Raw genomic sequence first — 12179 nt, 5'->3', positions numbered from 1 at the left:
GTATTTAATATATATTTAAACTACATATAACATTAAACTTCATATATTTAAACTACATATGTAATGCTTCTTAAAAACTCGGGGCTAAATTTTTAAAAAATAAAGGAGAAGCTAGGTTTTTAAGAATTTTTTAATTTCCAAGAAAACTGATGATGAAAAAGTTGCAGTTCATACGTTTGTAGTGAAAGGTTTATAAAAATGAACTCTAAAAAGTCTAAAGATTTTTTAAATTTTATAAAAACTGACTAATGATTATACTTTAAACTTTTATATAAGACCCAATATTAGCTTTTGTAAAAAAAAACCTTCTTTTGAGGCCTTAACTTTTGAGATATTTTCAGTTTAGTAAAAAGTTTTAGATACGAACGTATAAAAAATGAAATATTTATTGCCGGTTTTATCAGAATTTAAGAAAAATTCTAACAATCTATCTTCTTCAATTCTTAATCAATTGACCATAACCTAATGTTTTTTCATTAGAAAAAAAAACGTTGTAATGATTTAAAATTAAACTAAAATGAACATTTTTTTACCAAAAGTGAAATAAAAAAACAATTTTAAGAATATTTCTTTACTTAAACTTAAAGTAAACTACAATTTTTTTTCCTTTACAAGGTAAGACTTAAAATATTTGAGGACGAGTGCTTAAAAATGTAGGAGAAGATAGACTTTTGATTATTTTTTTTTTGCATTTTTAAATAGTCCTTCCACAATGAACCTATTAAACTGTCATACTATGTACCCTTATGTTATAAAACCTAGTTTGAATTAAAAAAACACGGTAAAAAGCAACTGCTAGCCAAGTTAAATATCTTTAAAATGTGATCAAATTGTAAAGAATTTTTAACCTCTCTATGGCCTTGACATATACCGAAAAAGGTGTAAGATAATTTTATAGACTTTTTTATACTTAGGAAAAAAACGAAATTAATAGCTATAACTAATTGTAATCTATTATATTAAAAAATGTAATTTGACATTTAACTTTTAGAGAAGAAGTAAAAGAGGTTATAAAACAAGCAATCGCATCAACAATAAACACTTCATTATCAATCTCTACTAAGAATGATGTTGTAAGTGATATTGATGATGATAGTTTAACATCTCAGCAACATTCTCATGTATATCGGATAAGAAGTTTGCCTTTTGCTGATTGGTTGCATTTGTTAGGGCTGATTTTTGAAAATCTTATCAAAGTTGTTAAGTAAGTTTTTTGGAGTTTCAAAAAATACTTTTTTTTTGTTAGAAGACGAGCAGTGAACAAAATAAAAGTAGTTTTAATAAAACAAAATTATTTCACTTCTAAGGTACAAAATATTTCTGTTCAGATAAACAATTTTTTTATTTCACTTAAAAGTTTTTCTATAATAATTTATTAATAATTAATTCATCAAATAGCAATAGATGTAGTTTAATGATTTAACCTATAGATGTAGGTTATTTAAATATTAAACTTGTGTGGATTTAGTGTAGTATACAACAACGGTACAAACAAATAATTATATTTTAGACTTAACTTATACTGAATCCTGATATTAAATAATACTTGGGCTATTATATATAAAACTAGGCATGACATGAATGAACATATTGTATTAAAGAACAATTGCAAACACTAACAGATATATAAAGAACATCATACTTTAGAAAATACTTTAAATGTAATCAAAATTTTTACCCAATATTTAATCTAACAGGAATATACTTAAAAATGTAAAAAACTAAATAAGATTTAACTACTCAGAATGTAAATTAAAAAATACTTATAAAAAGTAACATAACTAAAAAAATACTTTATATAACACAAGAAAACAATATAAATGTCTATTCTGAAATATCATGTTTACTGCAGCAGGCTGTGGCTAGAATGCCCCCACAACTCTCTAGGGCTGGTTTATAATGCAATGTTCTTAACATTAACATTACTTCGGGAATTTCTTATCTGCTCTTTATTTTCTCCTTATCTTAACTGAACTAAAAATTCATCAGTATTTTCAAGCGTTTATTTCTTGGTTTTCCCCTTAAATACAAAACGGTTTCGAATACAATTTGATGTACTGTTACAATGAGTTACAAAATATAAACTGTTGATATTAATACTTAGTTTCCTTATTCAATAATGTTTCCTTATTTATTAGTTTTAGGCTAGTTTTTTTGAACTAGAATGATTTCTACTTTTTGAAGCTTTCAAAAGTGATTTGAAAGATTAAACAAATAAAACTGCAATGCTCTTTTTTTTGGTATTTAATTTTTTTTAATAATCTACACTAAATCATTTTGTCATTTCTCAGAATTCTAATGAACTAAGCTAATTCTAGTTTGATTAGATTTTTTTTAAAGAACTTTCTTTAATTAGAAATGTTTATAATTTAGTCTTTTTTTTTCATCAAAATGAAAAAAAATGAAACATTGTTTTCTTATGTTTACTAACATAGTATGTTTAATATACATATGTAAATTTCCTCTACTATTGTAAACTCTGTTATATATAAAAAGTGAAAGTATTTTGTCCTTGAATTATAAAAAATAATAATTTGTAAAGTATTAAACTTATTTTAATTTTTTAGGTCAAAGTGATGCAATCATACTAAAAAAATATCAAAATTTTTAATAGGTATTATTTTCAATTCTAAGTTATAAAGTATACAATATAAACTACCATTTTCATCTATAAAAAACATATTTTGTAGTATATGTTTAAAATTTAAAAGTTTAGTTCACTATTGATATACTGATCAAAGCTTTTACGTTTCTTAAATAAAAAAAAAACAATGTATATCTAAAAAAGATTCGTTAAAATTTTCGATGAATTATACTTATAAAACAGAGCTCTATTTTAAACTTAGATTTTGTCCCATCATGCTTTAACATTTTACAATCTACTAAAAACTATTAGAAATTGGTAAAACTTATTCTGAAGTTGTTTGAAAAAAAACCAATAGTTTCAAACTATAATAATTTTATGATTGATGCTTCGTTAAGTACGTGAAATATACATTGAATTGTTTCTTTTTTTGATTGTATTCAATACAAGCGTACCAGCTGTCTTGCCAAGTGCACAATGTTTTAAACGCTGCACGGTAACTAGACAATACTGACATTACTGATCATGCCAGCAAACGATTGCTTCATGGTAAAACATGGTAAACTGTTTGTAGATTGACGACTGCAGGCTCTTAGGTTGCAACTGACTGACGAGTTTTGATAAAAACGAAACCTGAGTATCAGTCTACCGAAAGCTTGTGGTCTGATGATCAAAGTGGTATGTGAAACCTTTATATTAACTTAAATTGTTTATGGATGAAGTTTTATACTATGCCTCCTTCAAATTAAAGTGTACTATTTCATAATTTTAGAACTTCAAAAATTTCTGATTTTATTTCACTTTTACTATAAATTAATTAAAGTTATTATTATCTTTTTTAAATCTTGTATAAAAATTTACTATGTTTGTTTTAAATTTTTTTTATGTTTGTTTTAAAAAGGATTAAAACTAAGGTTGAATTTTAAAGTGGCCTTAATTTGAAACTTACACTAGATATTCTGGAGTTAATGATGGAAGCAAGGGTAGTTTTTTTAGAAGTTTTGTCGAAGGGGGGCATTGCTCTTTTATTTTCTCAAAGGGGTCTTATGAGAAAAAATTACGGAAACCCTGGTTTAGATAGTTATAGTAATTGTTAACTTTAAGTATATCCTAAGCTTTTGTTACATGGAGAAACATTTTTACTAACGTGGTCTTTGGCTAATAAATTTCTTTTCCTTGTTTAGTTAGACAAAATACTAAAATTTAGGTGGAAAGTACAATTGTTAATATGTATACAATATATTTAAAAAAAATGTTTATAAAATTATTTTATTTTTTGTTTACGTAGGTAATTCTAAATGTCTTTAGTTGATAAAAGCATTGTAAGTCTTTTATAAAATCTAATTTTTGATGTAAAAGTATATTTTAAAAATTGAAAATCAAATATTGTTTTCTACAATATTAGTAAAACTTTTTTTTTATCGTATTTCAATGTAATATTTATTTTAAACTTTTTTTGACAGTTTTGTTAGATCGGTTCTTCAACTTATACTAAATCTAACAATAGAACACTGCAATATACTTCGTCGAATGAATAGCATAAAAAGTTGTTCAAGAAAAAAATCTAATAATAAAAAGTGTCGAAAAAGAAACCCACAGTTAAATAAACATTTAAATGGCTCGTGTAAAGTTTCTGAAAAGAAGGATGCATGTTTAAATCCGTTTGGTGATATAGAAGAAATAACTGGTAGGAAAATTTTGAATTTTTTTAAATACTTTAAGTATACAATTATCGGCACTTGTATTTCACAAACCATTTTTCCCAATGATTCGGTGTGAATTGGCTTACTTAAACCAAGTACTTTACATGACTTACTTTTTCATAAAACTTGACATACTGTTTTAGTTATAATAATATCGTTAACTTAAATTAACTGAAGTCTTAATGAATAAATTTAACACAACAGGACTGATATTATTAGTTTACATAAATTTTAGATTTTTTTTTTTGGCTTTCAGTTTCTACCTACTGTTTTTTTGAAATAGTTGTTAAAATAAAAGGGTAAAAAGTTTAAGAGTTTACTAGGTTAGTTATTCAAAAATCATTGAATTTTGTAATTCCATGAAATGTCATGAATCTTAAAATTTATGGAAAATTCTGAAATTTTGAAAAAATAAATATTAAAAAGTATTTGAACTTTTCTTTTGTTAGGATTAGCATTGTGTAGCATATGATTTTATTAAATATGTAGTTGTTTTAATTTATTAATTTAATGAATCGTTAGCAATTGATGGAGTTTAACTTGAACTTTTTAATTGGTCTTATCATGTAGACTTTAATTTTAGCTATCAAATACTTTTTAAAGTTAAGAAAATGTTTTTAAATAATTTTTTGAAATAGAAGAGATAAAAATTTATGATATTAAGGGCATAGGGGGTCCAACATTTTTTCAAACTAAATTTAACATTAGTTCTCATATTAAATCTAAAAGTATAAACTATAGGTCAGTTTTTATAGAATATAAAGATTTTTATTATTTTTAATATATATATATATAAGTTTTTGTAAAAATAATTCTTGTACGATCGTATGAGCCAAAATTTGTTCATCGTTAATTGTCTCGGGAATTAAAAAAAATACTGAAAATCTATCTTCCCCTTCATTTTTTGAGCTAGAGACTTCAAATTTTCAGAAACCTTCTTTTTATAGTTTAAAAGTCTTTGAACGTTGCGATTTTAATAATAATAATAAACTTTAGATTAAAAAAATACAACAAAATAGGTGTTTTTTTTAAAGGATTTATTTTTCAAATTAAAAAATCTTGCATTCAATCGATTAAAATATTAGTAATGGATTTTCTGTAAGAATTTTAAGAAAATTAATTGAAAATCTAAAGAGAAGATAGATTATACGTGAAATAGTCTTTTTTCGTGTTTTTTTTTGTTTACTACTTCCATTAGAAACCTACTGAGCATACCGACTTTTATCGCTTTTATCTCAAAAGCTACTTTGAATTTTGTGCCCTCATGCAAGTTTGTCTACGTGCAAAAGTATCTTCGTGCAATTTTGTTCTCGTGCAATTTTGTTCTCGTGCAATTTAGTGACCTCGTACAATTTTGTCTTCGCGCAATTTTGACACGTTCCCCATGTATATATATATATATATATGTATATAAAACAAGGTTCTTATTCAAACTTGAACACCTTCTACTGAGCCCACTTGAAGGGCTATTAAATAATTTATTGAAATGTACGACTTTAAAAATACTGGAACATATGTTTCATAAAGACAAAAAAGACTGTCTTTAATCTTCAGCCAAAATACATCAAATTTTGAAGTATTTTATAGTCACTTAACTTTTGTTTTTGTAAATTTTAGTTGTTTGATTAGTTAGATGGTAGATCGATTTTTGTACTGAATATTTGTAATGTACAATGTATAATTCTTACGTCATATTGTTTTTGTGTTTTTGTAAACTTTTGCATCTTTGTTTACCAAAGTGCTTTTTATTTTAAATTTGAACTGGCTGAGGATTAAAGACAATCTTTTTGTCTTTTTGAAACATATGTTCCAGTATTTTTAAAATCGTCCATTTCAATAAATTATATATATATAAAATAAGGTTAATGTTCAAACTTGAGCACCTTCTACTGAGCCCACTTGAAGGGCTTTTAAATAATTTATTGAAATGACAATTTTTAAAATGCTGGAACATATGTTTCATAAAGACAAAAAAGATTGTCTCTAATCTTTTTTGTCTTTATGAAACATATGTTCCAGCATTTTTAAAACCGTCATTTCAATAAATTATACATATATATATACTAGCGTACCTACTGAAGACTTAAGTCTAATAAAAAACGCATGTAAATAAATCAGTACTTTATGAACAAGGAAACCTGTGGCAAAAGAAGAGAGCAAATAATACCAGCTCTCTTTTTGATGTAGCGCAGGGATCGTTCATGGGTGCAGAGTTATGTGAATTAGTAGGTTTTTTTTTGTTAGATGGGTTGAAGAATATCTTTGGTTTAGAAAGAGCTGGGTTGTACAGGGACGATGGTCTAGCTGTACTGCCCAATTCTTCTGGCTTTATAGTTGAAAGGCTAAAAAAACAAACGCAAGCCTTCTTCAAGTCTATGGGGTTAAGAGTCACTATTGAATCACCAATGTTGACGACTGACTACCTGGATGTGAAGCTCAACTTGTATGATCTCTCCTATATGCCTTATAAAAAGCAAAACGCAAAAATTATTTATATAAATAAATGTTCTAGCCACCTAAAAAATATTATAAACCAAATACCAAAAATAATTAATCAACGTTTAAATATAAGATCAAGCAACGAAGAAAACTTTTTAAAGACAAAGCAAGATTACGAACTAATAATGAAAAAATGCGGTTACAATGATAAACTAAATTTTGAAACAACGGAGCAAAAAAACAAAACGACAAATAAAAGTAAAAGAAAGCGAAATATAATTTGGTATAATCCCCCATTCTGTACTTCAGTTAAAACAAACATCGGCAGAGAATTTATAAATCTAGTAAAAATACATTTCAACAAAAATAACCCATTATCAAAGATATTTAACAAACATAATATGCGAATCAGTTATTCATGTATGGCGAATTTGGAGAGATTAATTAAGTCACATAATCAAAGGATTTTAAACAAAAGTAATTTAATCAAAAATCAGTGTAATTGCGCCGGTGGCTGTAAATATAATTTGAAGGGGGGCAATTGCCGGTCAGAGAACATTATTTACAAGGCAACAGTTAACTCTGACCTTGAAAAGAAGTTTTACATCGGCTTATGCTCCACTCAATTCAGATTTTGGTATGCCAACCATAAAAAATCCTTTAAAGGTGGTGTATACGAAAATGAAACTAAGCTTTCGAAGTATGTTTGCGGCCTTAAGCGCTAAAACATTGATTTTAAATTAACTTGGGAGGTGATAAAAAGAGCACAGCCAATAGCAGATGGTAACAACCCTGTTTGTGGGCTGTGCTTAAAAGAATCAACAGCCGTTATGTATGCCTTAAAAAAGGAAGGTTGTTTAAATAAGAGGAGCGAATTTATATCGTCTTGTCGACATATGAAAAAGCTTCTTATAAAATACAACAAATTTTGAAGTATTTCATAGTCAATTAACTGTTGTTTTCGTTAATTTTAGTTGTTTGATTAGTTAGATGGTAGATCGATTTTTGTATTGAATATTTGTAATGTACAATATTACGTCATACTGTTTTTTGTTTTTTTGCATAACTTTTGTATCTTTGTTTAGTACAGTGCTTTTTATTTTGAATTTAACTGGCTGATGATTAAAGCTTTATGAAAAATTAAAGCTTTATGAAACATATGTACCAGAATTTTTAAAATCGCCATTTCAATAAATTATATATATATATATATATTCCATATTTTTAACAAATATTATTCAAAATTTCATTTTATTTTTAACTTAATCAGATGGTTTGTAATTTTGCAAAAAAGTCTTTTTTTAGATGATTATTTTTGGAATAAAAAAAAAAAGTTTTATGATCCAGAGTTTCAAACTTTTAAGTCTTAAACACAAACAAGGACAAAAAGTATTTTTAAATTTGGAAAAACATGATTAAAATTAATGCTTTATATATTGACGAGACATTTTGATAGTCAAAAAGTTATTATTTTATTTTTTTGAGTTTACTATATCCCATAAAACTTATAAAACTAAAGTTATGCTGCAAGATGTTGATTGTCAGTTATGAATTTTCACATAAGTTTTTAGGTTGAACCACACATTTGAAAAGTTAAAGTTTTTTTTGATTTTTTTAGTACACTGGATCTAATAAAATCTTTAAAACAAAAATAAATTACAAGCGTTGATTGTTAAACTATGAAGTTTCGCACACAGTTTCAGATTGTACCAGACGTTTTGAAAATTAAAACTCTATAGCAGAAATTAATTTTATAATTTTCTTTGTTTTTATACTTTCTTATTTATTCACAAAAAGTTTAATATTAAAAGTTTTAGCTCTAGTTTATAATTATATTTTTTATGTTGTTGAAACGAATCGAAAATGTTTTTTGAAATATTTTCAATTTACTTTTGCATAAATGCTTTTAAAATTTGTTAATAAATACTATTTTAGTTATTTATAGAATTTTTGATAAATTAGTTATAAAAAAAATAACGTTTTCAGTATTAAAAAAAAATTAAGTACGCACAACTTTAAAAACACTTGTTACACAAACTTTTTATGTATACACTGTTTTTATTTAGAATTTCCTACTTCCTTAAATCCATTTGGTGATGTTGAAGAAGAAAGTATAAACTCAGCTGAATATGTTATGGAAGGATTAGCATCATATGAAGATGAGTTACTTACTAACTTAAATGTTCTTCCACGAAATTACAGCATAAATAGTTTGTCTTCTTCTAATGGTCACGAACTAAACGATACTGTAAAATTTGATATACGTTCTAGTGAAAGTGAAGACTACTCTGATGTAGAAACTGAAAAAGAAGTATGTTTTTAACCATTTTAACAAATTTAGTTATTAAAAAAAATCAGATTTGATTTTTTGTTCAAAACAATACAACTAAAAGATAATTCTGTTTTAAGTTGTTAATTTTACATTTTTAATTGGTACGTTTCTAACATTTCAACTATGTACGTTTTATTAAACCTCTTTCATTTATACTTTTACAATAATAAAAAAAAAATTGATATGCCTTTAGTAATTTTTTCAAAATTTCCAGAAACATAGATATGAATATTTTTTTCTTTCGTTAGTATTGAAAAACTTATTACAAAACTAATTATGTCTCAAACTTTAACTGAACTTTTTGTTCTATAGAATGTATCTTGTAATGTACACCTTCAGCTTTAAAAAAATTACAAATGTTAACTTTTCTAAGAAATCTTTGACATGTTTAAAGATGTCTCAACAGTTGAACGTGCACGGCTATTCGAACTCGGACAACTAAAGTTCTTAAATTGTTATAATTATTAATGTTTAAAGGGCCACCACTCAAGTATTAAAAAAATAAGAAATGTGTATGTAGGGCTAAATGTTAAGTAAACATTATTTTTTTGCAAAACTTTATATGTTTGCTGAAATATGGCTGAAATAAGTAACTTTGAAAGTTATCTTTTAATAAACATTTTTTGAAACTTTTATAACTATAATAATCTTATTAATTAGACCTACAAAAGTTTTTTATATATATTTCAAATATACTTTACTTTTAAAGTTGTTGCACTTAAAAAAAAATTTAAGAGTTTGAATTGTCCGAATTTGAATTGTCATGTAAACATAAAAAATAGAAAGAAATAGATTTTAAGTTAAGTAGTAATTTTAGACTTTTAGTTTTCGCTTTTCGAAGTAACCTACTAAGCTCTTTAACTTTGATCACTTGTATCTCAAAAGTTACATTAAGTTTAAAAAACAGGGAAATGCAACTATCAGTTAGTATTAGTTTTTAATGTAAAAAGTAAGACTAATGCTAAAAACTTATTTACCCCCCTATGATTTTGTATTACTGATGTTTTTTTTTTAGTTAAAAATCCTATAATTTTAATTCTAGAAGTTCTAAAATAAAAAAAATTAAATAAGAAAAAAACATGGTTAAACTAATATTTTTTATTTAACACTTTAGGAAGACATAGAATCTCACCACTATGATATGAAACAACTTGAAAACCTTATTAATCTTATCTACGAATTATTTATTTGGACATGTGAATTTCAACAAGACAGGTTGTCTAAAGTACATTTTTAAATTATTGATTTACAGGATCCGGATAATATTCGAGTCCCCCAGATACTAATTAAGAAAATACCTGGATCGGCCGGATCTAGTTATGGATCTGATGAATCACTAAATTTGCTTTACTCGTTTCAGCTCCTTCTAATTATTATTTTAGAAAGTTTTAGAGCAGCACTCTTCACGAGGCGCTTGAAAAAAGGGTCTTAAGCATGTTTTTAGGAGACTTTTGATAATTGCACTAGATATTACGGGAAAGTTTTTAACATTATAGTAAGATTGTAGAAAAACTTGATACTTACACTAGACATTCTGGAGTTTATGATGAAGAGAAAAAATAACAAAGTATTGGGCGTATTTGAGGAAAGTTCTGAAATTTACTCTAGATATTACAGAAAAAATTTTAAACTTTTTTTGCAATTTTGAGAAAATTTGATGCTTACACTAGACATTCCGGAGTTTATTATAAAGAGCAAAAAAAAAGAAGTTTCAAAAATTACACTAGATTTTCCAAAGTTTACGATAGAGAGCAAAAAAAGTCTTAAACGTATTTGAAGGGAGTTTTAAAACTTATACTAGATATTTATGATGAAGAGCAAAAAAGAGGTCTTTGGCGTGTTTGAGAGAAGATTTAAAACTTACACTGATAACTTTTGAAATTTGCAAAGGATCCGACTGGATTCTTACTTGAATATAAAATCCAAATCCAAATTTTTTATAATACCCGGATCTAGATCCGGTAGATCACTGTTTTTAATCATATAGTTTTTTTATTACGCCTATAATAAAAAAAATTATGTAGTCTTGGTTTACAATTTAATTTCCAATTAGTAATAAAAAAAAAAAAAAAATTTTTATATATATTTTTTAGCAACTTAGATAATTTACTTGTCTTCGCAGGTGCGTCAAATTAATTTTAGCAAAAAATAAAAATGGATCTGTTGATAAAATAACATCAAATGAGTTTATGTCACTTGCAAAACTTGTTAACTGGTACACACATAATCTTGAAAACATGGTCAATAGTATGTATAAATATGATAAAGGTATTTGTTTTATTTTAGTCTTATTTAAACTAACTTGATTTACAAATGACAGCTTGTTTTCACTAGAGTTTTATATATTATTGAAGGTACATATAACTTTTTATTCAGAACATAAATTTCTCAACCATGTTTTTAAAAAGAAAAAAATTACGAGTTCTCTAAGAGGAACTTTAAAAACCCAGGCCGGTAGATTTGTAAGTAGATTTCATGAAGACAAAATGGCTAACCTTACGGATCTTCTGAAAACTGAGATGTGGAAACAAGTAATTTATTGATAGAATAATCGTTTTCTAATTAAAATGTGAAAACTTTATTGTTATATTTATTAAAAAAAAAATTTATTACTAATTTAACGTTTAGAAATTGACAATTTTTCTGTAAACGTTAATCTATAGTTTAGATTTTTTTTACACTATTTGAAGTTGCTATGATCTTTATTAAGTGTAATTTTTAAAAGCAGTATACAATAACAGTAATAATGTGGAAATATAGTTTTTTTGGTATTTTAAATTATGTTAAAAACTATATAAATTTCACAAGTCATTAATTTATTAAGTTTACAATTATATTTTGTTATAAAACTTTCATTTGTTAGAGTATTTTTTAAACCCATTATTTTTACCTTTATACGTAAAATATTTAATGAAGTGAAATTTTTGTTTTCAAACCGTTTTCACTATACTAAATTAAAAATTTTTAAGAAGTACTCGTGTTGTTTTAGCAGTCATTTTAGGATTTCAAAATTTAACCATACGGTTAAGCCTGCTAAAAAATATTAAAGCTTTTTTTTGTAGAGTTATTTATTAAATACTATAAATTGTATATTTGTGTATTATTATTTTTATTAATATTT

At 25.3% G+C, this 12179-nt stretch overlaps 1 protein-coding gene across 4 annotated transcripts in view; it reads left to right on the top strand.

Moving 5' to 3' along the window:
* Window positions 1-12179, top strand: part of LOC145835250 (vacuolar protein sorting-associated protein 54-like) — a 33547-nt gene that overhangs the window by 13043 nt on the left and 8325 nt on the right. For all 4 annotated transcript variants that reach the window (XM_082942815.1, XM_082942817.1, XM_082942816.1 and 1 more), the window contains 6 exons: window positions 992-1204; window positions 4048-4271; window positions 8793-9037; window positions 10173-10273; window positions 11181-11326; window positions 11435-11589. In XM_082942815.1, coding sequence (XP_082798941.1) covers window positions 992-1204; window positions 4048-4271; window positions 8793-9037; window positions 10173-10273; window positions 11181-11326; window positions 11435-11589 — 1084 coding nt within the window. The remainder of the gene's footprint in view (window positions 1-991; window positions 1205-4047; window positions 4272-8792; window positions 9038-10172; window positions 10274-11180; window positions 11327-11434; window positions 11590-12179) is intronic.

The sequence above is a fragment of the Thalia democratica genome, chromosome 4 (assembly GCF_965202585.1).
Source record: "Thalia democratica chromosome 4, ktThaDemo2.hap1.1, whole genome shotgun sequence".
NCBI lineage: Eukaryota > Metazoa > Chordata > Thaliacea > Salpida > Salpidae > Thalia > Thalia democratica.
Note: the sequence above shows the minus strand (reverse complement) of the source record. Positions and strands in the feature narration are given on the sequence as shown.